The following is a 26827-nucleotide window of genomic DNA, read 5'->3' as shown; positions in this document are numbered from 1 at the left end:
TGACACTCTGTACGTACACAGTAAAAGTTCTCCAAGGACACAAGCTCACGGCTGATGGTGGTGACCTCTGGGAAGCCAGTGGGAAAGGCAAGAGGATTTTCTTCTTCTTTGTCTTTTTTTGGGGTGGGAGGGGCACACCCTCAGCATGCAGAAGGTCCCAGGCCAGGGATTAAACATGCGCCACAGCGGTGACAATGCCAGATCCTTGACCACTAAGCCACCAGGGAACTCCCTTATCATTGTTCACTTTCAATACAACTGAATTTTTATACATCCCACTCTGTGATTATAGACGACACCTCAAAATACTCTAGACCAGGATTTCTCAGCCTTGGCCCAACAACACTGTGGGTCGGATAATTCTTTGTGCTGGAGGCCTGTCCTGTGGATTGCAGGGTGCCTAGCAGCATCCTGGCCTCTACCCACCAGAGACCAGTTGTGACAAGCAAACATGCCAAATGCCCTCTGGAGATCAGAATCACCCCTGACTGAGAACCACTGCCCCAGCCAGCGTATAGTAATAATTACAGCAACAGTAATGATAATAGTAATATTGGCTTTACAAGTATAAATCAGTCCATAATAAGATAAGCAATTATTACAGTTTGGACTACAGGGGCTCTATTGCCTTGTGTCGAGTTTGCGGAAGCATTGAGAATCCACTTTTGGTTACCAATGCTGTTGAAATTTCCTGAGTTTTTTTTCTTCTTGTCCTTTTTACCGCCACACCTGAGGCATATAGAAATTCCCAAGCTAGGGGTCGAATAGGAGCTGCAGCTGCTGGCCTTTGCCACAGCCACAGTCACTCCAGATGCAAGCCAGCTTGCAGCAGCGCCAGATCCTTAATCCACTGAGCGAGGCCAGCAGGACACTGTGTCAGGTTCTTAACCCCTCGAGCCACAACAGGAACTCTAAATTTCCTGAGTTTGGGTCTCAGCTGTCTGTCCCATCTTGCTTTTACTTGTCTCCACCTGTCAGGAGACCTGTCAGGAGTTCCTTCGTGCAACTAGTACATATTCAAGGTCAAGTTTAGAAAAGTAAATGACTGATTTTCAGAGAAATCGACAAAAATAACTTTCAGAAATCTCTTTTTCTCACCAACTACTTTAAAATTCAGAAGTAGAACTATTTTAGACCTCAAAGCTAAACGAACATAATACTCGTCCGATGACTGGTTTTTTTAGAACTCTTAAATTTTCGTGTTTGAATGCTCCCAACTTCATTCTCACATGTCCTGAAGACTGTTAAACTCTGCCAGTTTTTGCTTCCCCTCTTGTTTCATTTCGTGTTTTTGTGGTTTGTTTTTTGTTTTTGTTTTTTGTCTTTTGCTTTGTAAATCTTACTATGGCTTTTGGCCTAAAAGAGTAAGCTAGATGAGGTCGCTCAAGCGCCAGGTCAGCACAAAACACAGTTCTGCAAGCTTCCTATCTGTGTATCCCCTAGAAGAATTTTGAAAAACTAAGTACCCTCTCACTCATTTTGAAATTGATGTGTAAATGGAGTTCCCATCGTGGCTCAGCGGAAATGAACCCAACTAGGATCCAAGAGGACACAGGTTCACGACCCCTGGCCTTGCTCACTGGGTTAAGGATCCAGCGTTGCCATGAGCTGTGCTGTAGGTCGCAGCCTAGGCTCGGATCGTGTGTTGCTGTGGCTGTGGTGTAGGCTGGCAGCTACAGCTCCGACTGGACCCCCAGCCTGGGAATCTCCATATGCCGCAGGTGCCACCCTTAAAAAAAAAAAAAAAAAAAGCAAAACAAGACAAAAGACCAAAAAAAAATAAATAAAAAGAAATAAATTTAAAAAAAAGAAATTGCCATGTAAAATGTTTCCATCTCAAGTGTAAAGAGCTGCAAAAGATGTAAAATTCTGGCATATATAAATATGGATGTGTTTAAATAAAATTGTTCATCAGTCATTTTAATGTATCCAGTGGGATCCAAACAGCACAGGGATTTGATTTCCTCCATTATCCACTTAAAAATATACACAAATGAGGCCATGGCATTTGTCTTATGCACTTTTCTGTTTGAGGGTTATAGTCTACACAGAAAAACACACAAGAAAGCTCTTCTTCGAAAGTCAAAAAATATACATCATTTCTCTTTCTTCTTGATATATACGTCAATCTCACTCCCCCCTCAGATTTTTATCCTAGAGCAACTTTTATGTTAGAAAGTCTATTTTTGGTTTCTTTATCACACTGCTTTGTAATAAAATATCTGTATATATTTCAATTTAATTTTTTAAAACTTCCTGTGAGCCTAGGGCTCTAACTGCTTAAAGGACAATTTCCTGGATTGGGTGGCAATTCAAACGATTAGTGGTTGAGAACAGATTCATAATAACAAAAATTTAATATGCTGTTTCATAATTATTAGACATTCAAAAGTAAAGTATTAGTAGGAATGCATATTTTCATGGATGAGGCTTTTTTTCTTATTTTTTTCTTTCCTTTTCTTTTCACGGCCACAGGTGAGGCATACGGAAGTTCTCAGGCTAGGGAACTCATTGGAGCTGCAGCTGCCGGCCTACACCGCAGCCACAGCAACATCAGATCCAAGCCATGTCGCAACCTAAGCTGCGGCTTGTGACAACACTGGATCCTTAACCCATTCGAGGCCAGAAATCAAACCTGTATCCTCATGGATACTATGCTGGGATCTTAACCTGCTGAGCCACGACAGGAACTCCTCAAGTTTTCAAAAGAATCAATTTTTTTCAATTCATTCATATATCCATGGCTAAACATGATGTAGCCATTGCTGGAATAAGCCTGAGTTAAACCTCAATTTTATTTGTTTTTTTAGTTTTGTTTTTGTTTTTTTCTTTTCTTGATGTAAATAAAGAGAACATATGTTTGTGTAAAGAAGATAGAAAAAAATATCTTGTAATACTGTCATTTTGTTCTTTGAACTCTAAGAAGGCCTGGAATCCCAGAACAGTACCATGGAAAATTACATTTAGGGATTTCTCTGCTAACAATTTGATTCAAAGGATGAGACAGGAGTTCCCAGGTGGTCTAGTGGTTAAGGATCTGGTGTGGTCACCACTGTAGCTTGGGTCTCTGCTACGGTGTGGGTTCAATCCCTGGCCTGGGAACTTCTGTATGTCACGGGTGTGGCCGAAAGTTTTCTTTAAAAGGGGATGGTGCAGTAACTGAATTGCTGAAGGACACGAGTCCAGGGATTCGTGATTAGCATCCTTCACTATCTCCACCCCAGCACCAACACAACCGTCCCTCCCTCCGTGCGTGGCGATATCACTACCCAGAGGCACGGAACTTAGGCAAGAGGGCGTCTGTCTTTTGAAAGGCAGGAGCGGGCAACAGCGCAGGAGAAGGTGGAAGAGCAGGCCCCGTCTTTGGGGAAAGAGAAAACTGGAGGCTGAGGACCTTGGCACTGATTTTGTAAACATGCCCCTGTCCCTGTGGAACCCCCGGAGAGTCTCCACGTGCTCTTAGAAGCACATGGACTCCCGTTTGACAGTTGCTGACTTGGAAGATGTTGGGGAGGCCCCACCCCCAGGCCAGGTTTCGCAGATCATGGGACTACAAAAACAAGACGAAGGAACCAAATTCTGAGCAACCAAAAGGGATGCTCACGTGTTACATGCCTTCGGATGCAACGGGCACAATCGGAATACACAGCATCACGATGACGTATTAGAGACTGGAAAATGGACTCTGCCTTAAGCAAGCCTCCAGGTCTAACACCCAGCTCACAGGGAACCCAGGGGACAGAGGACCAAGTTCATAAGGAAGCAATCAGCCAAAGTCAGAATGTGGGACATTCCACAGAACAATAATCCTGCTTCTCTAACAAATCACTAGTGTGGGGGAAAGGGGAGGGGTACTGTTAAAGAATAAAAAGGGCTGAAAAGATTCAACATGAAACAAATGCAACACAAAAATTGTGGCGTTCCCGTCGTGGCTCAGTGGTTAACAAACCTGATTAGTGTCCATGAGGATGTGGGTTCGATCCCTGCCCTTGCTCAGTGGGTTAAGGACCCGGCGTTGCAGCAAGCTGTGGTGTAGGTTGCAGACATGGCTCGGATCCCAAGTTGCTGTGTCTGTGGCGTAGGCTGGCAGCCATAGTTCCAATTAGACCCCTAGCCTGGGACCTTCCATGTGCCACAGGTGCAGCCCTAAAAAAGAAAAAAAAATGAAAACGAAAATCGTGTTTGGACCCGGCCAACAAAACAATTTTAGAAGACACCCTTGAAAAAAATGGAAGAAGTCTGAATGTGAACTGTTGGACAGTAATACTAATAATAATAATTAGTATTAATTTTGGTAGGTGTGATAATGCCATGATGATTTTTTTAAAGTCTAAATCAACTCTAATAAAAAATTTTTTTTTAATTTAAAGTCATTCAATCAGAGCTGTGTATTGAATTTATAAGTGAAATTACATGATGCCTAAGACTTGCTTTGACAAAATAGTCTACCTCCCAAGAACATGGGCTGGGAGGAGAAATGAGATTAGCAAGATGTCAACAGTGACTGAAGCTGGGCGATGGGTACCCAGGGGGCCTCATAGGATTCCCTCCACTTTTTAAATGTCTATAATACAAGGTGTTTCAAGGGGGAAGAGGAGGAGAAAGAACACTTAATTAGTGCCAACTCATTAAAGCGCTGCGTTAAGCCCCTCCTAAATATCATCTTATTTTACATATTTATTTGCAAGTCCCGAGACAGGTGCCAATGAGCCTCTTTCACTGTCTAAGGAGAGGCAGGGTGTTCCCTCCACTGGATATAAACAGGGTCTGTGATAAGAGGGAGCACCTGGAGATGACAGAGATGCAGTCCGGCCGCATGGGGAGAAACTGACAAAACCCCTTGGTGGGGAAATACTGGAATCAATATTCTCCTACCACATGCTACTTACCCCTGCAGCAAAGCCAAGACTTCCATCTAAGATCCGCCTCTGAAAATGAAAACAACATGTTTCAGTTTCCAAGGGATGTTTTCTGGGATGAAAGGAAACCATAAGCCTAAGAGACCCATGTGAAGAAAGACTAGTCCACGTCCGAGCTTGCCAACCTATCCAGAACCTCGGACTTTTCAAAACAAGCCAAGAACCAGGGGAGGAAAAAAAAAATTTTTTTTTTAACTTCATCCACCCCACAGCCAATCAGAGCATTCTCTTGTGTGACCCTCGGCTTGCACTGGCCCACATGTTTCACCTCTTTCTCATCTCTGTGAATTAGGGCTATAAACCTTTCGTAAGTAGTTTGCCTAAAAGATGGAAATTGAGAAGTATTGGCAAGGAGCACAGGGACCAACTGAAACCCTCCCACGCTGCAGGTGGGGGTACGAACTGGCCCAGCGACTTTGGAAAGCTAGCCCGCAGCATCCACTAGAAGTGAACTTCATATGCATACCCTCTGATCGGGCAGTGCCATGGGTGACTAATTACCTAACAGAAACACATACTAGGATTCACCAGACACATGTACAAAAGTGCTCTCTGCAGCACTGTTCATGGGAGCTGGAAACTAGAAACTCCCCAAAGGCCTACCAACAGCAGAAATGGATAAATCTTTAGGATGTATTCACACAACAGAATACCAGAGAGCAATGAGAAGACACATAAACACGAATGGAGCTCAGAATCAGACAAACATTCTGTAAACTGGAAAATAAATAGGGTGCAATCAGCCCGACACAGATGAGCATACAGCCTAAGATCACTCCATTCATATGGACAAAAACAGAGACAGCGAATCTCGGGAGAGCGGCTGCCCTTGGAGCGCAGGTTGGGGGTGAGGAGCAGAGGCTGGAAGGGAGCCTGAAAGGGCTGCCGCGGTGGGGCAAAGGGGGGGTGGTACTGCTCTATCACCTGATCTGGGTACTGTCTTCAAGGGCAATGATGAAAAATTACCAAGCTGTACACTTAGAAAATGCATTTTTTATAGGCATTGGACACTTCAATAAAAAGGTTTTCTTGCTGGGGTTTTTGGGGCTGCACCTGCGGCATGCAGAAGTGGCCGGGCCTGGGATCGAACCCAAGCCACAGCAATGACAATGCTGGATCCCTAACTAGCTGAGCCACCAGGCAACTCCAAGTTCGTTTTTTTAAAAAAAGAAGGGGCCTAAATTAGGAATATAATCTACAGCCACCTGGACGCACAGATCACCCGATCCTTGAGCCTCCCAGTGAGGTCTGGGTAGCAAGTGCTGCCAGGTAAGTCATCTCCAGCTGTGGGCAGCCTCTTCCCACCTCCGTGTGGCTATGGGGTGGGTGGAAGACTTTGATTCCAGTGAGCCATACAAATGACATTCATCTCTAGAAATGCCACAACACAAGCCAAGTTGGTCTAATCAGTTCATTTAATCAAAGCAGACAGATAAAATTAAAAAGTCAGGGGAGTTCCCTTTGTGGCTGAGTGGGTTAAGGACCAGACATTGTCTATGTGAGGATGCAGGTTTGATCCCCGGCCTCACTCAGTGGGTTAAGGATCCAGCATTGCCAAAGCTGCAGCAAGCATAGGTCACAGATGCAGCTTGGATCCGCCCTTGCTGTGCCTATGGTGTAGGCTGGCACCTGCAGCTCCGATTCAACCCCTAGCCCAGGAATTTCCATATGCCACAGGCGCAGCCATTTAAAAAAAAAAAAGGTAAAATCATCCTTTCAGCATCCCTCTGGCTCCCAAAAGGAGAAGCATACTTTTTTTTTAAGATCAGGAAACCTGTTCTTCGGACATTTATCTCAAGGAGGAAGTCAGATGTGCACGCAGAGATTTATGTTCATCATAATGCTATGTCTGAAAGCAAGAAAAAGGGGCATAAAGTAATCGCCCAGCAGTCAGGGACTGGCTAAATAAACCACAATCCATCTTCATGGCAGGATGTTCTATAGCCATTTCAGTAACTGAAGCAATCAAAGTAATCAACAAACCATTTAGGGATGCGGAGGGATGGTTAGGACACCCGGTGAGAAATGCTGGTTATAAAACATTACACACAATTTGATCCTCATTAAGAAAAAAAAAAAAAAAAAAAAAAAAACGAAGATGTATGTACTATAACTACAGCTGAATAAATTTGAATATATTCCATTTTCGGTTCTGAGAAGAGGGATCAGGAAATTTTTTTTGGCAGTGCCCACAGCAGGAGGAAATTCCTGGAATCAAACCCGAGCCACAGGAATGACAACTCAGCGTCCTTAACCCACCAGGCCACCAGGGAACTCCCTGAAGGAACCTTTTCATTTTTTTCAGTTTCTCCATATGTTCCAGGTTTCCCACAATTACCACATGATTTTTTTAACTCAAGAAAATGAATTTTGAGTGAAGTTCGGCCTGAGCTGATAGCAGCAGCAAGGGCAGGGGGTTGAGCAATCCTTGCCACAGTCCCCCCTTTAGCTGAACAAAAAATAAGGCTCACTGGGGGCAGAGGAAGAGCCCAGCTTGGGCAGCCGTGTCTATGGTGGGCTTTATCGCCCCTCCATCCAGCCCCTTCCCACCGCTCCCGCACACCACTTCCACAGAAGGGGTTCCCACAGCCCTCTAGAAGGTCCTGCTCTCTATATCTGGAATCTGATATAATGGCACAAATAAACCTTTCCACATAAAACAAACTCATGGACTTGAAGAACAGACTTGTGGTTGCCAAGGGGGAGGGAGAGGGAGCAGGATTTGGCAAATGGCATTAAAAAAAAACAACAAAATAATGTCATCTGCAGCAACATGGATGCAACTAGAGACTCTCATACTAAGTGAAGTAAGTCAGAAAGAAAAAAAACAAATGATATCATTTATATCTGGAATCTAATATATGGCACAGATGAACCTTTCCATGAAAAGAAACTCATGGACTTGGAGAACGGACTTGTGGTTGCCAAGGGAGAGAGGGAGGGAGTGGGGTGGACTGGGAATCTGGGGTTAGTAGATGCAAACTATTGCCTTTGGAGTGGATAAGCAACGAGATCCTGCCATACAGCACTGGGAACTGTATCTGGTCACTTGTGATGGGGCCTGACGGAGGATCATGTGAGAAAAAGAATGTGTACCGTATATATGACTGGCTCACTCTGCTCTACAGTAGGAAATTGACAGGACACTGTAAACCAGCTATAATGGAAAAAATAAAAATCACGTTACAAAAAGAAGACGGTCCTGCTCTCACAGCTGGTCCTTGGCTGGCTTCTGGAAAGCTGACACTGGAACTGTTCCCTCTGTTCCCTAACCAGCAAGGGTGGGTCCCTGTGCCCATTTCACAAACAAGGTGACGCTTGCTTTTCCTGCTGCAAGTCTGAAATTCAGTTGGAAGCACCACACTGATGCCCACGTGGCCAGCCTTGGCGCTGAAAGCCTTGGAGGCTGAGTCTATAATGGGCATCCTGGGCAGACACATGGCACATGTGTTACTGCGTTTTCTTGGTCAGGGGAAGGAGGGCACTCTGTGCCCTCTCTTGGGAGGAGGGCTGTGCACAGATTTCTCCAGGCTCTGTGTGTCTTGGGCCCTTGCTGATCCTGTGGTGTGGCCTTTTGCTGTGATAAGCCTGAGCCATGGGTGCGTCCTGTGAGTTGCAATGAACCATCAAACGTGTGCGTGATCTTGGGGACCCCCAAATGCCTCCACACAGAGAGAGGTCTCAGCACGTCCTCCTACTGGCCAGGGGAATTACACTGACACGAAACAAATCAGGGGCTCTGCCACTCCAAGTGGAGGGGGCACCTCCTCATGGTTCCTCCTCCTTTTTTTTTTTTTTTGGTCCTTTTAGGGCCGAGGCCACAGCACATGGAGGTTCCCAGGCTAGGGGTCAAATCAGAGCTGCAGCTATCGGTCTATGCCACAGCCACAGCAATGCCAGATCCAAGCCACATCTGCAACCTACACCACAGCTCATGGCAACGCTGGATCCTTAACCCACTGAGCGAGGCCAGGGATCAACCCCGAGTTCTCATAGATACGAGTCAGGTTTGTTCCCACTGAGCCACCATGGGAACTCCAGCTCCCCTTTCTGAAGAGCCCCCACAGCATCGGCCAGGGCCACCTGGGGCTGGGAGTTGCACTCAGCCTCCGAGGGCAGCTCAGCCAGCCAGACCCCAGCTGCCTCTCCTCAGCGCAAAGAAGCTGATGGAGGGGGAAACACTGACTGCTCTGCCCAGCAGGGCGTGGGGTCGGGACCCCAGAAGACCTGGCGTGGCTGTCGGGAAGGAGGAGGAGGTTTAGGCCACTGTGCCCTCCCTGGTTCCTGGCAGCCTCTCATTCCGGGACTGGGTTTCGAAAGTTTTCGCCGCCTTTGGACAGTAACCTGGGCTGTGTGTCTCAAGGACCAAGTCTCCATAGGCTCCAAACTCCACTGGGGGGACGGGGGTCGGACATCGGGGGAGGCCCCACCTTATGGGCGACATCCTACTGCCTTCCCAGGCTGACACAGCACGGCCTGGCCACCAGCTTCCTGGGTGGTTTTAGTTTCTGGATTGGCCTCCCAGCGGATCGGCCTCAAACCTCAGTCCTACACTCCTACACATCTGTGGCTGCGAGAGTAATGCAGGGACTTTGCTTTCATCAAGATAGCGATGTGTGGGAGTTCCCAGCGTGGTGCAGCGGAAACCAACCCAACCAGCATCCGTGAGGATGTGGGTGCGATCCCTGGCCTCGCTCAATGGTTTAAGGATCTGGCATTGCTGTGAGTTGTGGTGTAGGTTGCAGACCTGGCTTGGATCCTGTGTTGCTGTGGCTGTGGCTGTGGTGGAGGCTGACAGCTGTAGCTCTGATTCGACCCCTAGCCTAGGAACTTCCATGTGCTGAGGGTGCGGCCCTAAAAAGCAAAAAAAAAAAAAAAGATAGCAACAGGCCATGGAAGGAGGGAGTCAGGGTTGAAGAAGGAATTTCAGACTCAGGAGGTGGGTGTGGGTTAAGGAGGGGTGGGGGTGTTGGCGTGGAATGTGGGGGTGTGAGATGTACGTGGAGGTGTGCGGGGTGCATGAGGAGTGGGGGTGTGTCTGGAAGGGCAGGGTGGAGGTGGGGTGCAGCGGCGGGACCGGAGTGTGGGAGTTTGCAGAGTTTGCAGGAGGGTGTGGGTAGGAGGGAGGGAGGGCGGGGATGGGGGGACGGGCAGGTGTGGGGGCATCTGTGTGTATTCATCCCAAAGCGGGTGAGGGAGGTGATGCAGAGCCTGAAAATGGGGAGAAAGGGAACTGATCCCCCCTCTTTTCTCCCAAGGTCTTTTCAACCATCTCTAACTCAGGAACACAGGGCAGGGGGAGTAACAGGGAAGGGCCTGTAGTTCTTTCCTCCTGCATAGTATCACCTGCTCCAGGCCTGCGAGAAACTAGACAGAAGATAGAAATCAGGCGGAGGGCGAAAGGACGCTGAGTGCCTGGGCTTCTCACCTCCTACAACATCTGAATCAGGAGGGGAGAAGCAGGGGAGGCATGGGTGCGTCTGCAGGAGCTGGAGGGGTCAAGGCGGAAAGGAGAGCGGGACGAGGGAGCCAAGGGGAGGACAGAACCAACATCCCCCCTCCCAGGGGTGTGGCTGGTGACGGGAGAGTCTGCAGGGGAGGGGCGGTTTCGGAGCTCGCTAAGAATCCCGCCAACCTCCAGACCCAAGACAAAGCAACTCACCTGTCCGCTGGAGAAGATGAACACGAGGGCCGCCCCAGCCGCCGTCATCCCCCAGGTGAAGAAGGTGCCCAGCAAGGCCTGGGACACGGGACTGCGGCCTTGGAGCATGCTGGATACGGCTGTGTGCAGAGGAGCAGCACAGGGTCAGCGCTGGTGGTCCCTTGCGGTGACACACGCGTGTTCTGAGGGGTCCTCATGCCCCCCACCTGAGCTGGCCCGCGTCTGGGTTGGTGGTGGGCACCTTTCCACCACCCCTCCCTCAGTGACCTCCGTGACCCAGCACGGGTCAGGCTTCATCCACGTGCCACCCAGGTGTTGGGAAGCATCTAATTCAGAGAGGAGACACTTGGGAGATGCCTGAGGAGTAGATGCCAGGAAAGAAGACACAACATTGGGAAACGGTTCCAAAGAGAAGCAGCTCAAAGAATGTGAACTTTAGCCTGGAGGAAGGGAGCACGGGAGGGTCTGATTGCAGTCTTCCAGCACGTTCTGTCCATTCTACCTGCCCTTGCTATGGGCCATCACTTCTTCTGTCCCTCGGAATACAGGTGACCAGCTCAGATTCCCCCTTGAAGCTCCTCCACCTAAGTTCTGATCCAACTTTCAAAAGCTCCCTGGGGCAGTTCTGACAGTGGCTCCCAGGGCTGGCCAAGGGTACACTCCAACTAGCCCAGCAACTCTTCAACCACTGCAGCCCGCATATTCCAACTCGACCCAGTTTTTCACGGAAACTTCAACAAGCCCCGGATGGTCCTGGCCCAAATCTCTCTTTATCTGGTTCCCTCCCCGACCTCGAGTCGCCAGACCCAGAGCATCCTCCGTTGCCCACCTAACGCCAAGTTCAATCCCATGCTTTCCAGATCCTCTCTGCTCCCAGGGTTGCCCTGCGTCCCTGAGCACATCTTGGGTACACATCTTGGGTGCTTTGTTTGTGGGGTCGCCTCCTTCCTCTTTTCTATCATTTGATGCTTAAAAACAGGGACGATGCTTTTTCGCAATGGGCACCCCTACAGAACAGGGTTTTCTGGCACCCCTGCAGAACAGGACCAGCTTACCTCGAAGGGGACACTCAGCAAAAACAAGGAAATAGAGATGCAAGTGGCATTCCCCCCGGGTCCCCTGAGCACTCTTGCTCCCAAAGCTGAAGGTGCACCACCGTCCACCAAGGAAGGAAAAAGAAGTACCATTCCCTCTTGGTGTTGCTCCAGGGATCTGCTCTAGTCTTGAACATGTGTTCAATTCTAGCTCTGAAATGATAGGGAGTCAGATTCTCACTGTGGAAAGTTACAAGGCGGAGAAACCTGTTTGTTGAAAAGCCCTGTGTTCTGGTACATAAACATCAGGGCTCAGGGCCTCATCTCAAAGAGCTCATTCAGCTCCCCCCGGGGGCTTCCAGCACCCACAGGGCTGGACATGACCCCACTGGGCCCCGCTCTGCCAGGCCCTAGTGGTCTGTGAGGAGCCAGCAGCCCTGAGCTTGCAGATCAAAAGCTGAAGTCGCTGCCTCTCTCTGCTGACCCTGGAGGGAAACTGGGGCAGGGTGGGGACAGGGCTTTCATGCCAAGAGGGTCAGCAACACAGCAGGATTCAAACCTAGGAGGGCTGTGAGTCCGGGTGAGCCCAGGTAAGCCCAGGCTCAGCCAAGGTGCCAGGAAACCTCAGAGAGAAACAGAGTCCCTGGATTCAGATAGTGTCCCCTTAGTCTCAGGGGAGTTCAAGATGACAACTGCACCAAATAAAGAAAAACAATCATTAAAAAAAAAAAACAAAACAAACAAACAAAAAAACACCCTTTTACACATGTCATCTTGCTAAGGGATCCGAAAAGACTGGGTCTTGTTTGTTTTTAAACCAAGACATCTAGATCATGACACCAATCGTCCATCTCTAGCTGCTTGTGGATAAAATTTCAAACAGCATTTTCCAAGCGAGGCACGTAGCGACCATCCTCTTAGGTCATAACAACAACAACAAAAAAACCAACTTTGTTTTCCAGGGTTGACTGCGCCTTTTAATAGCTACAAAAAAGAGGAACCCGTTTGCATTCACCAACGGGCCAAAGTCAAAGTGGGTTTTGTGGGCTGGCCAACAAGGGAGCTCGTGGGAGTTCCAGGGGGCTGGTGGGAGGGGAAAACACTCCTCCTAAATTCTTTACACCCCCACATGTAAGAAGAACGGACCCAGAGGGAAAACCAAAGCCTCGGCATCGTTCGATTCCCAACACCAGCAGAGTCATCCTTGGTGAGGCAAGCCCACCCACTGTCCCTTGAAGAAACTTCTTCCATGTTCTGATGTAACCCCTCACTCCTGCAGGGCTGGGCCCTCTTAGGAGCTAAGTTAGAAATGCAGACTCTCATCCCCCCCCCATGTGCTGAATCAGAACCAGCATTTTATCAAGTTCGCGGTGGAAAGCACTGGTCTCAAACTGCAACAACTTCTCTAAGATCAAGAGCTTCGAAAGGGAGTTCTCCTCCCCTGTGAGGGATTAGCAGGGCTGCTGCCAGAGACCCAAGAAAACAAAAGTTTTCTCCAACAGGTAGTTTTCTCCCAGGCACCTTGGGAACAGGGAGCATCAGCCAGGGCACCTCCAAAGCCCCCTCTGCAATGGGGCTCAGAGTTTCTGGGGAGCTGACTTGAATACATAAATCTAAGCTGGTTTGCAAGAGGGACATTATTCTTCTCCCCACCCCAACTTTAAGGATATCGCAACACCACCCCACACAGAGCAGCACGGGAGGATTTCTTCCTTTCCTCTCCCTTTTAAACCTGTTGCCCTGCTTTCAAGGTCAGCTTCCAGATGCTGGTGAAAAAGTTGCAGAGGTGGAAATGACACTTCATGAAACCTACATACAGGCCCCGACCCCACAAGGGGAATGGGACAAAATGATTCAGGTTTGGGCTGATAGGACAGTGGAAAAGTTTCTCTGATACCTGGTTACTATTCCAAGTGTGGTCCCAGGACCGGCTGACCCAGGGACTGGTTAGAAATGCACCATCTCCGGCCTGCTACACCTTAACCAGATTCCCAGCCAAGTTCAAGAGGTCCTGCGGGGGGGCACCTCCCCCACCCCTCGCCCCCCGCCAGAGCCAGGGGGAGGGAGGGGACTCGGAGCAGCTGGACTTGTGGCCAGGTCGACTCCCTGGACTCCCTGGACCCCGGGGGTCGCCCACACGCCGCCCACCGTGTAGCGCTGAATGAAGAGGATCTTGGGGAACCACTGACAAAGGAAGGCAGGACAACTTCCCCCAGCTGGTCCTGGAGGGTGACAGGGGGCGCTCCGGGCACCCTTCCCCTTCCTCTGCCACCTGCCAAGGCCGCCCGCTTCTCCTCAGACCCCCTCCTCTCCCGAGGGCACCCCCTTCCAAACTCCATGTGGCAGCCCTTCCGAGTCCCACGCTCTGGTCCTGGCGGCCCCAGACCCCGGGCCTCCAGCCCCACCGAAGGCGCCGAAGGAGAGAAAAGGCGACTCACTAGGGTGCCCTCTCAAGCCCCCACTCCACTTCCATCAGCCCCCGCAGCAGCTGGCTCGCCGGCTCCACTCCCAGAGTCACTTCCTGCTTCCCTCCCGCACACGTGGCCCGGCGGCCACCAGGCCCCGCCCCGCCCCGCCGCGACTGGCGGATCCAGCCTGGAGAGTAAATTCTCTGGTTCACAGCCCCGCGCAGGCTCGGGAACAGAGCAGGGCGGGTGGAACAGATCCCGCCCCGCCCCCCGACAACCAGCCTGAGCAGAAAACACTGGGCATGGATCACCTTCTGCAATCGCAATCTTCTACGAAGCCGCAGAAACCCAAAGAAAGAACACCTTGTCGTGTCCCTGATCTTGTTCATGTTACTACACTTTGGCAGCAGAGTCTAGTGCCGGGAGTGAGCAATAAAGCGGCACGCCTTTGGAGAGTGTGAGAAATGCAATCTCCCACCTTCGGCATCCATCTCTAGGTCAATGGCCCTCAGACTATAGCATCCAAGGGAAACTACAAAACAGGGGGCCAGCACTCTTAGAGGCTCTGGTGCTGGAAGTCTGGGTAGGGTCCCAGGGCTTCCTTTCTGAACTTGAAGCTGCTGATGCTCTGGTCCTGGGCCCCTCTAGGAGAACCACTGTTTTAGGTCAAGAGGTTTGCTCTCCAGGCCTTCTAGAAAGAGACCATAGGATAGGAAGGCTAGACTTAGCCCAAAATAAAGACAGGCTCCCCGGCTAAATTTGAATTTTAGAGCAACAACAAATACTTTTTTAGCGTAATGGAACCTAGGCAGTATTGGGGACATCCTTAATGTTAAAAATGTATTCCATATCTGTTGCGTATTCAGATTTAACCGAGTGTCCTGTATTTTATCTGAAGACCCGACCAGGGGGTAACTTGCAACACTGCCCATAACCACAGTGGCCACAGACCAGAAGATGCAATCAGCGCAGCCACAGAAGTGGCCATCAATGATCGCATCGTATCCACACACTGCATCAGAAAGGGAAGATGGCATGGGGACCCCACGGTGATCTCTGCCCTCAGAAGATTCTCAGACTGGGGAGGGAGCCACACCAGCTACCTTAGCTCAGGCTGCCATAAGAAAATACCTCAGAAACTAAATCTAGAACTACCATGTGACCCAGCAATCCCACTCTTGGGCATATATCTAGACAAAACTTTCATCGAAAAAGATATGCACACCCCATGTTCATTGCAGCACTATTCACAATAGCCAAGACATGGAAACAACCTAAATGTCCATCGAGAGGTGAATGGCTTAAGATGTGGTACATATACACAATGGAATACTACTCAGCCATCAAAAAGAACAAAATAATGCCCTTTGCAGCAACATGGATGGAACGAGAGACTCTCATACTAAGTGAAGTAAGTCAGAAAGAGAAAGGCAAATACCATATGATATCACTTATATCTGGAATCTACCATATGGCACGAATGAACCGATCTATAGAAAAGAAACAAACTCATGGACATGGAGAACAGACTTGTGGTTGCCAAGGGGGAGGGCAAGGGAGTGGGATAGACGGGGAGTTTGGAGTTAGTAGATGCAAACTACAGCAACTGGAGTGGATAAGCAGTGAGATCCTGCTGCACAGCATAGGGAACTATGTCTAATCACTCGTGATGGAACATGATGGAGGATAATGGGAGAAAAAGAATGGATATATGTGTATAACTGGGTCACTTTGCTATAGAGCAGAAAATGACAGAACACTGTAAATCAACTATAATTAAAATTTTTTAAGAATTTTTAAAAAAGAAAATACCAGATATGAGGTGACTTCAACAATGGAGATCTACTTCCTCACAGTTCTGGAGGCTGCAAGTCCAAGATCAGCCCAAGATCAAGGTGTGCAGACACGACTGCCTTTCCACGGTCGCTTCCTCACATGGCCTTTTCTTGGTGTCTACACAGGAGGAAGGAGCGATCTCCCTCTCTTCCTCTTCTTATGAGGCTTCCAATCCTATCCAGTGAGAACCCCACCCTTAGGGTTTCATTTAACCTTAATTACCTCCTAAAAGCTCTCCCTCCTAGCACTGGGGGTTAGGGCTTTGAATCCCCCGTCGGAGCCCTCAGGAATGGGATCGTTATCCTTATAAAAGAGGCTCCAGAGAGCTCCCTCGCCCCATGTGCCACGAGAAGGTACAGCGAGGAGTCTGTAACCCAGAAAAGGGCCCCCACCCAACGACCCCAGCACCCCCATCTCGGATGGCTAGCTTCCAGCACTGTGAGCAATACATTCTGCTATGGATAAGCTTACCCAATCTGTGGCATTTTGCGACAGCAGCATGAAAGGGACCAAGACACCCCCTTTTACAGATAGGAAAACAGGAGCTCAGGAAAGCTCTGTGGGGAGCCCAGGTTGACAGGGGGGTGACTGGGCACCAAGCCCAGCTAACTCCAGAGACAGGGTGCTACTCAGTGGAGTCAGGGCTCGCAGGACGGGACCTGACACCCTCATCAGGAAAACGTCTCTCTTCCTTTTAACCGCCTGTGCCACCCCCAAGGGGCAAATCCTGCCATGTCTCATCTTTCTAGTGAACCCCTCATACACACACACATACACACTCCCCACCACCACCACCATCACCCCCGTGAAACATACAAATTGCCTCTTTTTCTTACACTCACTGATGGTAAGAAGTGTCTGCATGTTGACCCGAAGAAAATGTCTCCTTAAAGCTCAATACCCTAGCTCTCACCTCCGGCCCATCCGCAGCCCATCCCCAGCCTCTCCCTCCACAGCACACGTGCCCTGCAGCCTCCATAAGCAGAGGGAGGAGAGGAGAGGGGGACTGCGAAAGAGAGGCCAGAGCAGGGGCTAATTAGAGGGCGGCAGGTGCTGTGCAGGCAGCAAGGGCCTCCCAAAGGCCATGAAACTATTTGGACAATCAGAGAGGCATCCTCAGGGCAGTGGGATGGTGGCCCTTCCAGAAGGATCACTGCAGCTTGATTTGGTTAAAGAACCTGCCAGCACCTCCTGCAGGAGCATGTCCCATGGGGGCGGAGCGGAGGTGGGTGGGGGTGGGGGCAAAAGGGTGACAGCTTCCCAGAAAAGGTTGGGGGAGATGGAGAAGAGACGAGACGGCCACAAGTGGTCCAGCCCAATGAGCCCTGGCTCTCCTCGTTAGTGCTTCTCTTATTCTCTCTCTCCAGCCCTCCCCCCCATCCCCTTCTCCTCCCTCTTCTCCCCTCTCCCTCTCCCCTCCTCCTTTCCTCCTCTTCCTCCTTCTCCCCTCCTCCTCCTTCCTCCCATCTCTCTCTCTCTTCTTCTTTCTGCCTCCTTCCCTCCCTGCAGTCCCGTTCCCCTGAGCAGGTCCTGCAGCAATGGAATGCAGGCTTTGGCATCTGACAGTCCAGGAGGAATCTCAGCTTGGCCCAAGAGTTTCCTTGGTCAAATCCCCCAATCCCTCTCAGCTTCAGGCTCCCCACCCCAAGTCTGGGACTGTTAACCCTATGTTTTCTCCCCATAACTCTAACTGGAAGGAAGCACCGAACACCCAGCCCGACACCTGTCACGGTGGCCTGAACAAGCCCTACCTCGACCCTCTCTCCCCCCTTCATTTACTCATTCATTCATTTATCCCCAGTGTCTATTTCTGAGCCTCTGTTCTGGACTCTGGCACACGGAGATCAGCTGAACACGGGTGGCTTGGCCTCGCCTCGCCTTTCTTGCCTTTCATTTTTTTTCCCCCTTTCCTGAATTCTGACCACTGACGCATCACGAGGTCGGAGATAAGCCTCTGAGCCTGGGGCACCGTTCCTTCCCTCTACAAAGTGGGGAAGATAAACCCGGCTGGAACTGGTGCTGATACGCTGGAGGAATTGCGGAAGCGAGAGTAATTGACAGCTCATAGATGGGCCTTGGAAATGTCAGCGGGGTTTTGTTGTTCTTCTAGGGGATTTTTAAAGTATGCTCCACCCATCGATCCAGGATTCTCTACTTTGCCCAGAATAATAGCTCGTCATCCTGCCCTGACCACTTAATCACCATGATTCCTCCAAACAGCAGCCTGAGGGACTTCTCAAAGACGGAAGTCCAATCCATCAGGCTATTACTGCAGATCCTCTGAGGACCCCTCACTGCCCTTGGAGTAAAGCTCTAGCTCCGTCCTTTCACCTCGGAAGCCCTGCAAGACCTGGGTTTGCTCACCTCTGGACCCCCTGCCTCCCTCCCTCACTCTGTGATTACGGATCCTGAGATGAGGCGATGTTCCTGGCTTGCCTGGGCGCCACCATGCAGTCGCAAAGGCCCTTCCTTATAAGAGAGAAGAGGGAGCAGCAAGTCAGAGTGAGAGAGGAGATGGGATGAGGAAAGCAGAGGTCGGAGCAATGCAGCCACAAGCCAAGGAATGCAGGCGGCCTCTAGAACCTGGAAAAGGCAAGAACAGGGACTCTCCCCCAGAACTTCCAGAAGGAACACGCAGCCTTGCAAGCACCCTGATGCCCGCATGTCTATACCCACAATGTAAGATAAGAGGTTTATGTTGTTTGAAGACACTGAGTCCGGGATAACTCAGTACAGCAACCCGAGGAAATGAATACATTTCCTTTTGCCTGGAAGCATCTAATTTTACCAACATTTCTCTCCACTGGAGCCATGAACCACCAGGACCCCTGCCCTCAGTATACTAGGCAGGCCCAACTACATAATTTTGGGGGGCCTGGTGCAAAATGAAAATGGGAGGCTCCTTGATCAAAACGTAGAGGGAAAAGGCTATGAAAGGTATTAAAATACAAAGATTTTCCTTTCCTCTGCATCTCTCCTCTGCTCCCTGTAGACTTAACGGTCCCATCAGACTTTGCTAATAAAACACAAGTTCAGAGATAAAATGATGAGGACGCTCAAGACAGCAACAGCAGAGCATTAACCCAGGCGCAGCGCTTTTCTGAACAGGGGATCCTGTGCAACCATGTAGGTCTGGCACCATGAAACCAACTCTGTCACGGAGACAGCAAAAGCCAGACTGAAGACACTGAGGATGGAGGGAAAGGGTAGGCAAGGCCACAAGTAGAAGTCAAGGTCATCCAAGCCTGCAGCAGCACACAGACCCAGGAGACCGGAAACAGGGACTGGACCCCCACAGAGGGTGCCTTCGATCTGGGGAAGAGAAATTCCAATTCCCACTGGAAAAGAGAGATTAGGCAAGAAAATAAGCAGGGGGCATCTCAGCAGCCAGAAACCAGTGGATGGAGTTCCCATTGTAGCTGAGCGGGTTAAGAACCCAACATAGTGTCCGTGAGGATGCAGGTTCGATCTCTGGACTCGCTCAGAGGGTTATGGATCCAGCATTGCCACAAGCTTTGGCACAGGCTGCAGATGAAGCTCAGATCCTATGTTGCTGTGGCTGTGGCTGCAGCTCCAATTCGACCCCTAGCCTGGGAACTTCCATATGCTGCAGGTACAACTATAAAAAGCAAAAGGAAAAAAAAAAAGAAAGAAAAGAAAGAAAGAAAAAAAAAGCAACCAGGGACAGTATCTAGGTTCTCCCACTTTTCCAGGGGCCTAAGCAATGGTTAAAAATTGGAAAAGCATGGGGGTTCCATTGTGGCTCAGCTGTACTGAACCTGACTAGTATCTGTGAGGGTACAGGTTCAATCCCTGGCCTCCCTCAGTGGGTTAAGGATCCGGCATTGCCGTGAGCTGTGGTGTAGGTCAAAGACACAGCTTGGATCCCACATTGCTATGGCTGTAGTGTAGGCGGCAGCTCTAGGTCCTATTCAACCCCTAGCCTGGGAACTTCCATATCCCAGGGATTTGACCATTAAAAATAAAAATAAAATAAAATTTTTTAAAAAGACAGAAAAGAATTGGAAAAACATATTGGCTTTGGGTTCCCAAAAAAACCTGTAGAAATTCAAATTAATAAGTGTTTAATGAAATGTCTATAAAATCTTGCTAATTGTTGACTTTGGTATTCATAAAATTTTAATTACTCTCAAAAAACAATCTGAGGCTTAGCATTTCCCACTTCAAGAGAATTCCTGAGTAGGCACCATAATGGCCAAGAAATCACAGCCCGTCATAAATTGTATACGCTTAGAGCCAAGTAATTTCAAAGCAAAGGCTATAAAAATCTTTCTGATTATTTTATGGGAGAGAGAAGCACTTAATGTGGAATGCGGGGGCATTTGCATATGCTTAGTGCAATGTGGGGTGAGCTCTCAAGAGGCAGGCAGTGTTCAGGGGGCTACAAACACCCCAAATGGTGCCAGGGCATGAGGAGGGAACGAGGATTCGAAGAAGCTTTATTCTGCTCTCTGAGTAGGAGCAGAAACAAAACTCACTCCATGTGGGTTTGCTGTAGTTTGTGGACTGCAGATGATGGGGCGACAAGGTAGGGCTGGGTGACCCTTCCCAGAAAGGATGGTGGCCTCCCCGGACCCCCGTCACCTCCACCCCCAGGGAAGGGGATCAGCAAGCCAGGTCTGCTCCCTGTAGACTTAACGGTGCCATCAGACTTTGCTAATAAAACACAAGTTCAGAGACAGCAACAGCAGAGCATTAACCAGGCACAGCGCTTTTCTGAACAGGGGGTCCTGTGCAACCATGTAGGTCTGGCACCTCGAACGCAGATGGGAAGGTGGTCCCTCAGCCTCTACGGTCAAAGAGTGAAGCAAAGACCCAGTGCGCTCCAGATCCCATCAGAATGAGCCGGGTGGGAACAAGTTCAGGACTGGAAAAACGTGGCTGCCATATGAGGTCATCTGAGGAGTCGTAGGGAGTGCATTGAGAGGTGGTCCCCAAAAGGGATATCCAGATGCTAATCCCTGGTGCCTGTGAATGGGTCCTTTTTTGGGAAAAGGGTCTTTGGAGGTGTAGTTAAATTAAAGCACTCAAGATGAGATCATGCTGGATTAACCATATCAGAGACAGAAGGTGGAATTCCCACTGAGGCTCAGTGGGTTAAGAACCCGATGTAGTGTCCGTGAGGATACAGATTTGATCTCTGGCCTCGCTCAGTGGGTTAAGGATCTGGCATTGCTGCAAGCTGCTGTGTAGGTCACAGATGTGGCTCAGATCTGGCTCATTGGGTTAAGGATCTGGCATTGCTGCAAGCTGCTGTGTAGGTCACAGATGTGGCTCAGATCTGGCTCATTGGGTTAAGGATCTGGCATTGCTGCAAGCTGCTGTGTAGGTCACAGATGTGGCTCAGATCTGGCATTGCTGTGGCTGTGGCATAGGCTGGCAACTGCAGCTCCGATTCAACCCCTAGCCCAGGAACTTCCATATGCTGCAGGTGCGGCTGTAAAAAAAAAAAAAGAAAAAAGAAAACAACAACAAAGAAAGAGAAAGAAGGGGATGGAGTTCCCCAGTGGCTCAGTGGGTTAAGGATCCGGGTTGTTGCTGCTGTAGTGTAGGTTCAATCCCTGGACTGGGAACTTCTGCATGCCATGAGCATGACTGGAAAAAATAAAAAAGGAGAGAGAGAGAGAAAGAGACAGAAGGGGAGAAGACAGGATGGGAACACAGAGAAGGCCATGTGAAGAAGAAGCAGGGGGAGGGATATGGCCACAAGCCAAGGGAATGCCTGGAGCGGGCAGCAGCTGGAAGGAGGAAGGAAGGACAGCTTTTCCTCAAGCGCTTTCATGGCCCTGCTGACTTCTCGATTGCCAAGGTTGAAACTTCTGGCCTTCAGAACCATGAGAGGAGAGTTCCTGTTGCTTTAAGTCCCCCAGTGTGTGGGACTTTGTGATGGCAGCCCTGAGAAACAAACACACTCCGACCCGGCTCACTTCTACCACGAGAAGCCGGGCAACCCCCGAGCGCCAGGAACTCCCCTGGGCAGCATCCTCAAGGACCTGACTCTCCCCCGTCCCTGTGCCATCAGGAGGAAGGCTGCACAGGCACAGTGCCCGGGGCTCCTGACGTCCCAGGGGCTGCTCCATTTTCCTGAATTATCCACCTACTTCCTAAGTTAACGCATCCTCTATTTTCCCACCAGTCTTTCTGCCTGCTGGGTTTTTTTGTTTGTTTGTTTGTTTACTTTTCCGTCTTTTAGGGCCGCACCTGCAGCATATGGAGGTTCCCAGGTTAGAGGTCTAATCGGAGCTACAGCTGCCGGCCTACACCATAGCCACAGCAACACCAGATCTAAGCCATGTCTGCGACTTACACCACAGCTCACGGCAACACTGGGTCCTTAACCCACTGAACAAGGCCAGGGATCGAACCCGCGTCCTCATGGATGCTAGTCAGATTGGTTCCGCTGAGCCACAACGGGAGCTCCCTGCCTGCTGGCTCAACTCCCTCCTGCTCCCACCTGCTCCCCGTGCCATGACAAATACATGGAAATGGAATTCACCTTCAAACGCCTCATTTAGAAAGATTACCCAAAAACCTCTGTGGAGGGTAAATAAAAACAGTGAAATATCTGCTAGCCAAAGAGCCTTCTCCGACGCCTGATTTCCGGTTCAGAAAAGCCCTCCTTTGGGTCCGCGGGCTTGTGCATGACAGCGCTCATATAAGCATTAAGGGCGGTGTTTGTCACTGAGGCCACATGGGCCCCTGGCCTGGAGGACCCAACAGTTTCTTCTCCAGGGTGGCAGCTGTGACAGAAACCATCAAGGAGGAAGCACACGGACCTGCTCCAAGGCATCAGGGCTCTGCTGCAGCTCGAGCCCCGATTCTGCCAATGAGTTACTGGGCGACCTTGGGTCAGGTCCTTTCCTTCTCTGAACCTGTAAAATGTTGAGAGTTGGCCCAGGTGAGCTTGGAGGCCCCCTTGCTAGGTTGAAGGCTCAGGTTCTCTGATTTCGTTGCCAAAGGAAAACCGTGCCAGGTCACAGCTGTGAATCCAGAATGAAGGCTTTATGCAAATGTGTTTGAGGAGTCCTTTTGCATCCTTAGCTTTAAAAAAGAAAGAAAGGGAAAAAAGGAGAAAGGGGGAAGGGAGAAAGAAGGAAAGAAGGGAACAGGGATAGAGGGAAAGAGAAAAAGAAGGAAGGAAGGAAGCCACCTCATTGTCCTAATGGGAACTATCGCAATCTAACCAAAGCTTTCCTAATGCATTTCCGTTTTTGGTCTTCTTATGGGTGAACTGTGTGCGCTACCCCTGCCCCCAATTCACACGTTAGAGTCCTAACCCCAGTCCCTCAGATGTGATCTCATTTGTAGACAGACTCTTTACGAGGTCATCAACTTGGGGTGAAAGTTCTCGGATGGGCTCTATCTAACCCAACGTGACTGGCGTACTTAGAAAAAGGAAACTTGGACCCGGAGACAAACTAAGAGGAAAGACACCACGAAGAGACGCAGGGAGAAGACGGCTGTCCGCAGGCCAAGGACAGAGCCCGGCCACATCCTTCCTCCACGGCCCTCGGAAGGAGTCAACCCTGCCCACACCTGATCTGCGGCTTCTGACCTCCAGAACTACGAGAACATAAACTTCTGTTGTTGAAGTGCGGGGTGTTCGGTTACAGCGGCCCTAGCAAACTAATCCAGGGCTAAAGGCCACCGTAGTTCACGCCATAATACTCAGCGTCAGGAAGAACCTCCCAGAGCCCCTGGCCCCAGCCTCCCACTTCGCAGATGGCAGCAGGTACCCTAGACGTGGAGCTGGAACCCACCTCTCACTGGCCCCACTCTCCCACATTTCACGTGTTTCCAAGTCCCTAATCATCCCAGGCTGTCAGACAAGAGTCAGAGCTCTCTGGCTCAACCACGAAAACAAGTAAAGCAGACCACAGGGAAAGGGGTCAGAAGAGCAAAATGATTCCAGTCCTTTCCAGGCAGACCCACTAACAAACAACCAACAATTATTTTCCCTTCTTTTTTTTTTGCCTTTTGCCTTTTGCCATTTCTTGGGCCACTCCCATGGCATATGGAGGTTCCCAGGCTCGGGGTCGAATCAGAGCTGTAGCTGCCAGCCTACACCAGAGCCACAGCAACGAGGGATCCGAGCCGTGTCTGCAACCTACACCACAGCTCAAGGCAACACCAGATCCTTAACCCACTGAGCAAGGGCAGGGATCGAACCCACAACCTCATGATTCCTAGTCAGATTCATTAACCACTGAGCCATGACGGGAACTCCTCTTTTCCCTCCCTTAACACATCCTGCAAGCAAGAGGTATGGACACCATAGTTATTTTCATGGTTAAGTCATCTACTATGATTTTAAAAAACTATATAAGAAAACAAATTTATGGCTACCACAGGGAGGAGAAACTAGGAGCTTGGGATTAACAGATACGCACTAACAACACAGATAAACAACAAAGACCTCCTATACAGCCCAGGGATTATATTCAATATCTTGTAATAACCTACAATGGAAAAGAATCTGAAAAAGAATATATATATACACATACATACATATATATACAGATTCATTTATAGGTGTGTGTATTGCATATATGTGTATTCAAACTGAATCACTTTGCCGTTGACCTGAATCACTGCAAATCAAGGATACTTCAATAAAAATAAATTTTAAAAAGGGAAAAAAATTAAGAAATAAAAATAGGGAATTCCCACTGTGGCTCAGTGGGTTACGAACCCGACTAATATCCACCAGGATGCAGGTTCAATCCCTGGCCTTGCTCCGTGGGTTAAGGATCCGGTGTTGCCCTGAGCTGTGGTGCAGGTTGCAGATGCGGCTTGGATCCCTCGTTGCTGTGGCTGGGGTGTAGGCTGGCAGCTGGAGCTCCGGTTGGGCCCCTAGCCTGGGAACCTCCATATGCCACAGGTGTGGCCCCTTAAAAGCAAGCATAAACAAATGCTGTGTAATTGAGCCTTCACACAGAGGCACCCTGGCCTTTTCCCCAAAGCTGTTATAACTGGTGACTCTTTAGAGTCTTGCCACATATTCAGGAAACATCAGCTGGGACCTGCACAGATAATAATACAGACAGAAAGCCTTACACATAAAAGGCACTCAGAAAGTCATTTGTCTAATTAAATGGAATGACAGAGCTCTACAAATCGCCCCAATCCTCTGTTCTCACTAATGCACGGGTGGCCATCAGTGTGATTTCCCGGGAATTTGCTTAATAAACTTGATTTAAAATATAGGGGGAAAAAGATATTGATCACTCTAATGCTCAATAAAAGAAGGATAGTTCAATAAATTAGTGCATATAAGTGCAGTGGCCTTTTATGCAGTTAGTCAAAATGGTGAACACTGTAGCAGCATCGGAGATAATATATGACACTGTGATTTGCAAAAGAAGCAACATGCAAAAAGATATGCCATTCGCTTAGGACAGTGGCCAAAAATATGCAAGGAACAGAAGACTAGAAAATGCACACAAATTAAAGGAGCTGGGTGATGAGAGTGTAGAGTTTTTTCCCCTTTCTACGATGTTCTGTTCCTTTTATAATTTAAACACATTTCAATAAGGTGAATACAGGAAGCAAGGCTCCCTGAGCTTAAACAACAAGACTTAAGGTCAGTAGTGAAACCCAATCTAGATGCTCCTAATTCGATGCACACGTCTCTCCTACGTGCTTATATCCAAAGTCACCTGGATGCTTTGGAAAGCCAAGTTCCCTTGAAAGTGTTCACGACTTGTTTTAATCAATCATTTCCCCTGAATTTTCTTCACCTCATTAGCTCTCCAGCAGGCCAGCCAGCTGCAGAATGAGATCCTCGGAACGTGTGGGAACTAGAAGCCCCTAGGACTGTCCCTCCCTCCCAGCCCCTGGGACCGCTTGTCGCCACCAGGCAGGGCTGTCACACAGCAGGTCACGTCTCCCGTCTTCCAGCTCACAGACAGATGGTCAGCGGGGCCTTGGCTCAGACAGAACTAGTGAGGCCTGGGGCGTCCGCAGTCGTGGGGGCTCCCACCATCCACCAGAGGTCCCCTGCCTCTGACCATCTCAAATGCCCCCCAGACACTCCCATGAGACCACCCGCTCAGGGCAGAGCATTCACTTTGAAGGCTCCTTTTGTTCTCCATCCAGCCCCAGAAAATCACACACTTTGGGGTTTCAGAAAGGGCACCCCCCCCCGACATGTACCCAGCTGTGGTCAGGGGGCCAGCTGGACTTTAGAATGCTGTCTCTGGACATACCTGCTTCTGGGGTTAAGAGGGCTATGCTGAGTTCTTCCAGAACCTTCTATACCCATACAGGGAGGCACTCTCCAGTCCATCTTAATATCAAAATCTGGAAATCTGGAGTTCCCACATGGTTCAGGGGGTTAAGGATCCAGCGTTATCATGCTGTAGCTCTGGCTACCGCCGTGGCTCAGGTTCGATGCCTAGCTTGGGAACTCCCACATGCTGTGGGTGAAGCCAAAAAATAAAAAATCAATATCTACTTTGGGTTCCGTTACAACTAAACAACTAACATTGACAATCTAGTCTGTAACCACCTATGTGCTCTCTGTCAGCTGCCGTTACTACGTCTCCAACCACACTCCCCTCCAAAAATAATTTGACAGTGTTTAGTAAAACAAATGATGTTAAGCAAGAATTCATTCTTGGAGTTCCTGTTGTGGCTCAGCAGGTTAAGAACCCGACTAGTATCCATGAGGACGCGGGTTCCATCCCTGGCCCCGCTCAGTGGGTTAAGAATCTGACATTGCTGTGGCTGTGGTGTAGACTGGCAGCTGCAGCTCCAATCTGACCCCTAGCCTGGGAACCTCCAGAGGCCATGGGTGTGGCCCTTTAAAAAAATTCATTCTTTTCCCTGTGTTTAATTCACAAAAGAATTGATATAACTACCAATCAGAGCTTCAGATCAACACGAGATACAGAACGGAGAGCATATCACTTTAACCCAAAGCAAAGAGACTGGATTTTAATTTGC

At 49.4% G+C, this 26827-nt stretch overlaps 1 protein-coding gene across 32 annotated transcripts in view; it reads right to left on the bottom strand.

Annotated features, from left to right (window-relative positions):
• SLC39A11 (solute carrier family 39 member 11) overlaps positions 1 to 26827 on the bottom strand; it is a 445093-nt gene that overhangs the window by 351036 nt on the left and 67230 nt on the right. For 8 of the 32 annotated variants that reach the window (XR_014820706.1, XM_021066702.2, XM_084983768.1 and 5 more), the window contains exons 2-3: positions 10582 to 10700; positions 4890 to 4928 (exon numbers count right to left, since the gene is read on the bottom strand). The exons of 3 other annotated variants lie outside the window; for them this stretch is intronic. Coding sequence is in view for 28 of the 29 variants with exons in the window: in XM_084983785.1 (XP_084839911.1) it covers positions 4890 to 4928; positions 10582 to 10700 (158 nt within the window). In the remaining variant the exon portion in view is untranslated. Of the gene's footprint in view, positions 1 to 4889; positions 4929 to 10581; positions 10701 to 14053; positions 14132 to 15835; positions 16034 to 16695; positions 17039 to 26827 lie in introns of those variants that run through there. 21 more of the 32 variants (XM_021066701.2, XM_021066703.2, XM_021066704.2 and 18 more) reach the window with 12 other exon arrangements.

The sequence above is a fragment of the Sus scrofa genome, chromosome 12 (assembly GCF_054392235.1).
Source record: "Sus scrofa isolate SSC_HxYL_T2T_F1_AM1 chromosome 12, Sscrofa_HxYL_maternal_Yorkshire_Landrace_v2.0, whole genome shotgun sequence".
In the NCBI taxonomy this organism is placed as follows: Eukaryota; Metazoa; Chordata; class Mammalia; order Artiodactyla; family Suidae; genus Sus; species Sus scrofa.
Note: the sequence above shows the minus strand (reverse complement) of the source record. Positions and strands in the feature narration are given on the sequence as shown.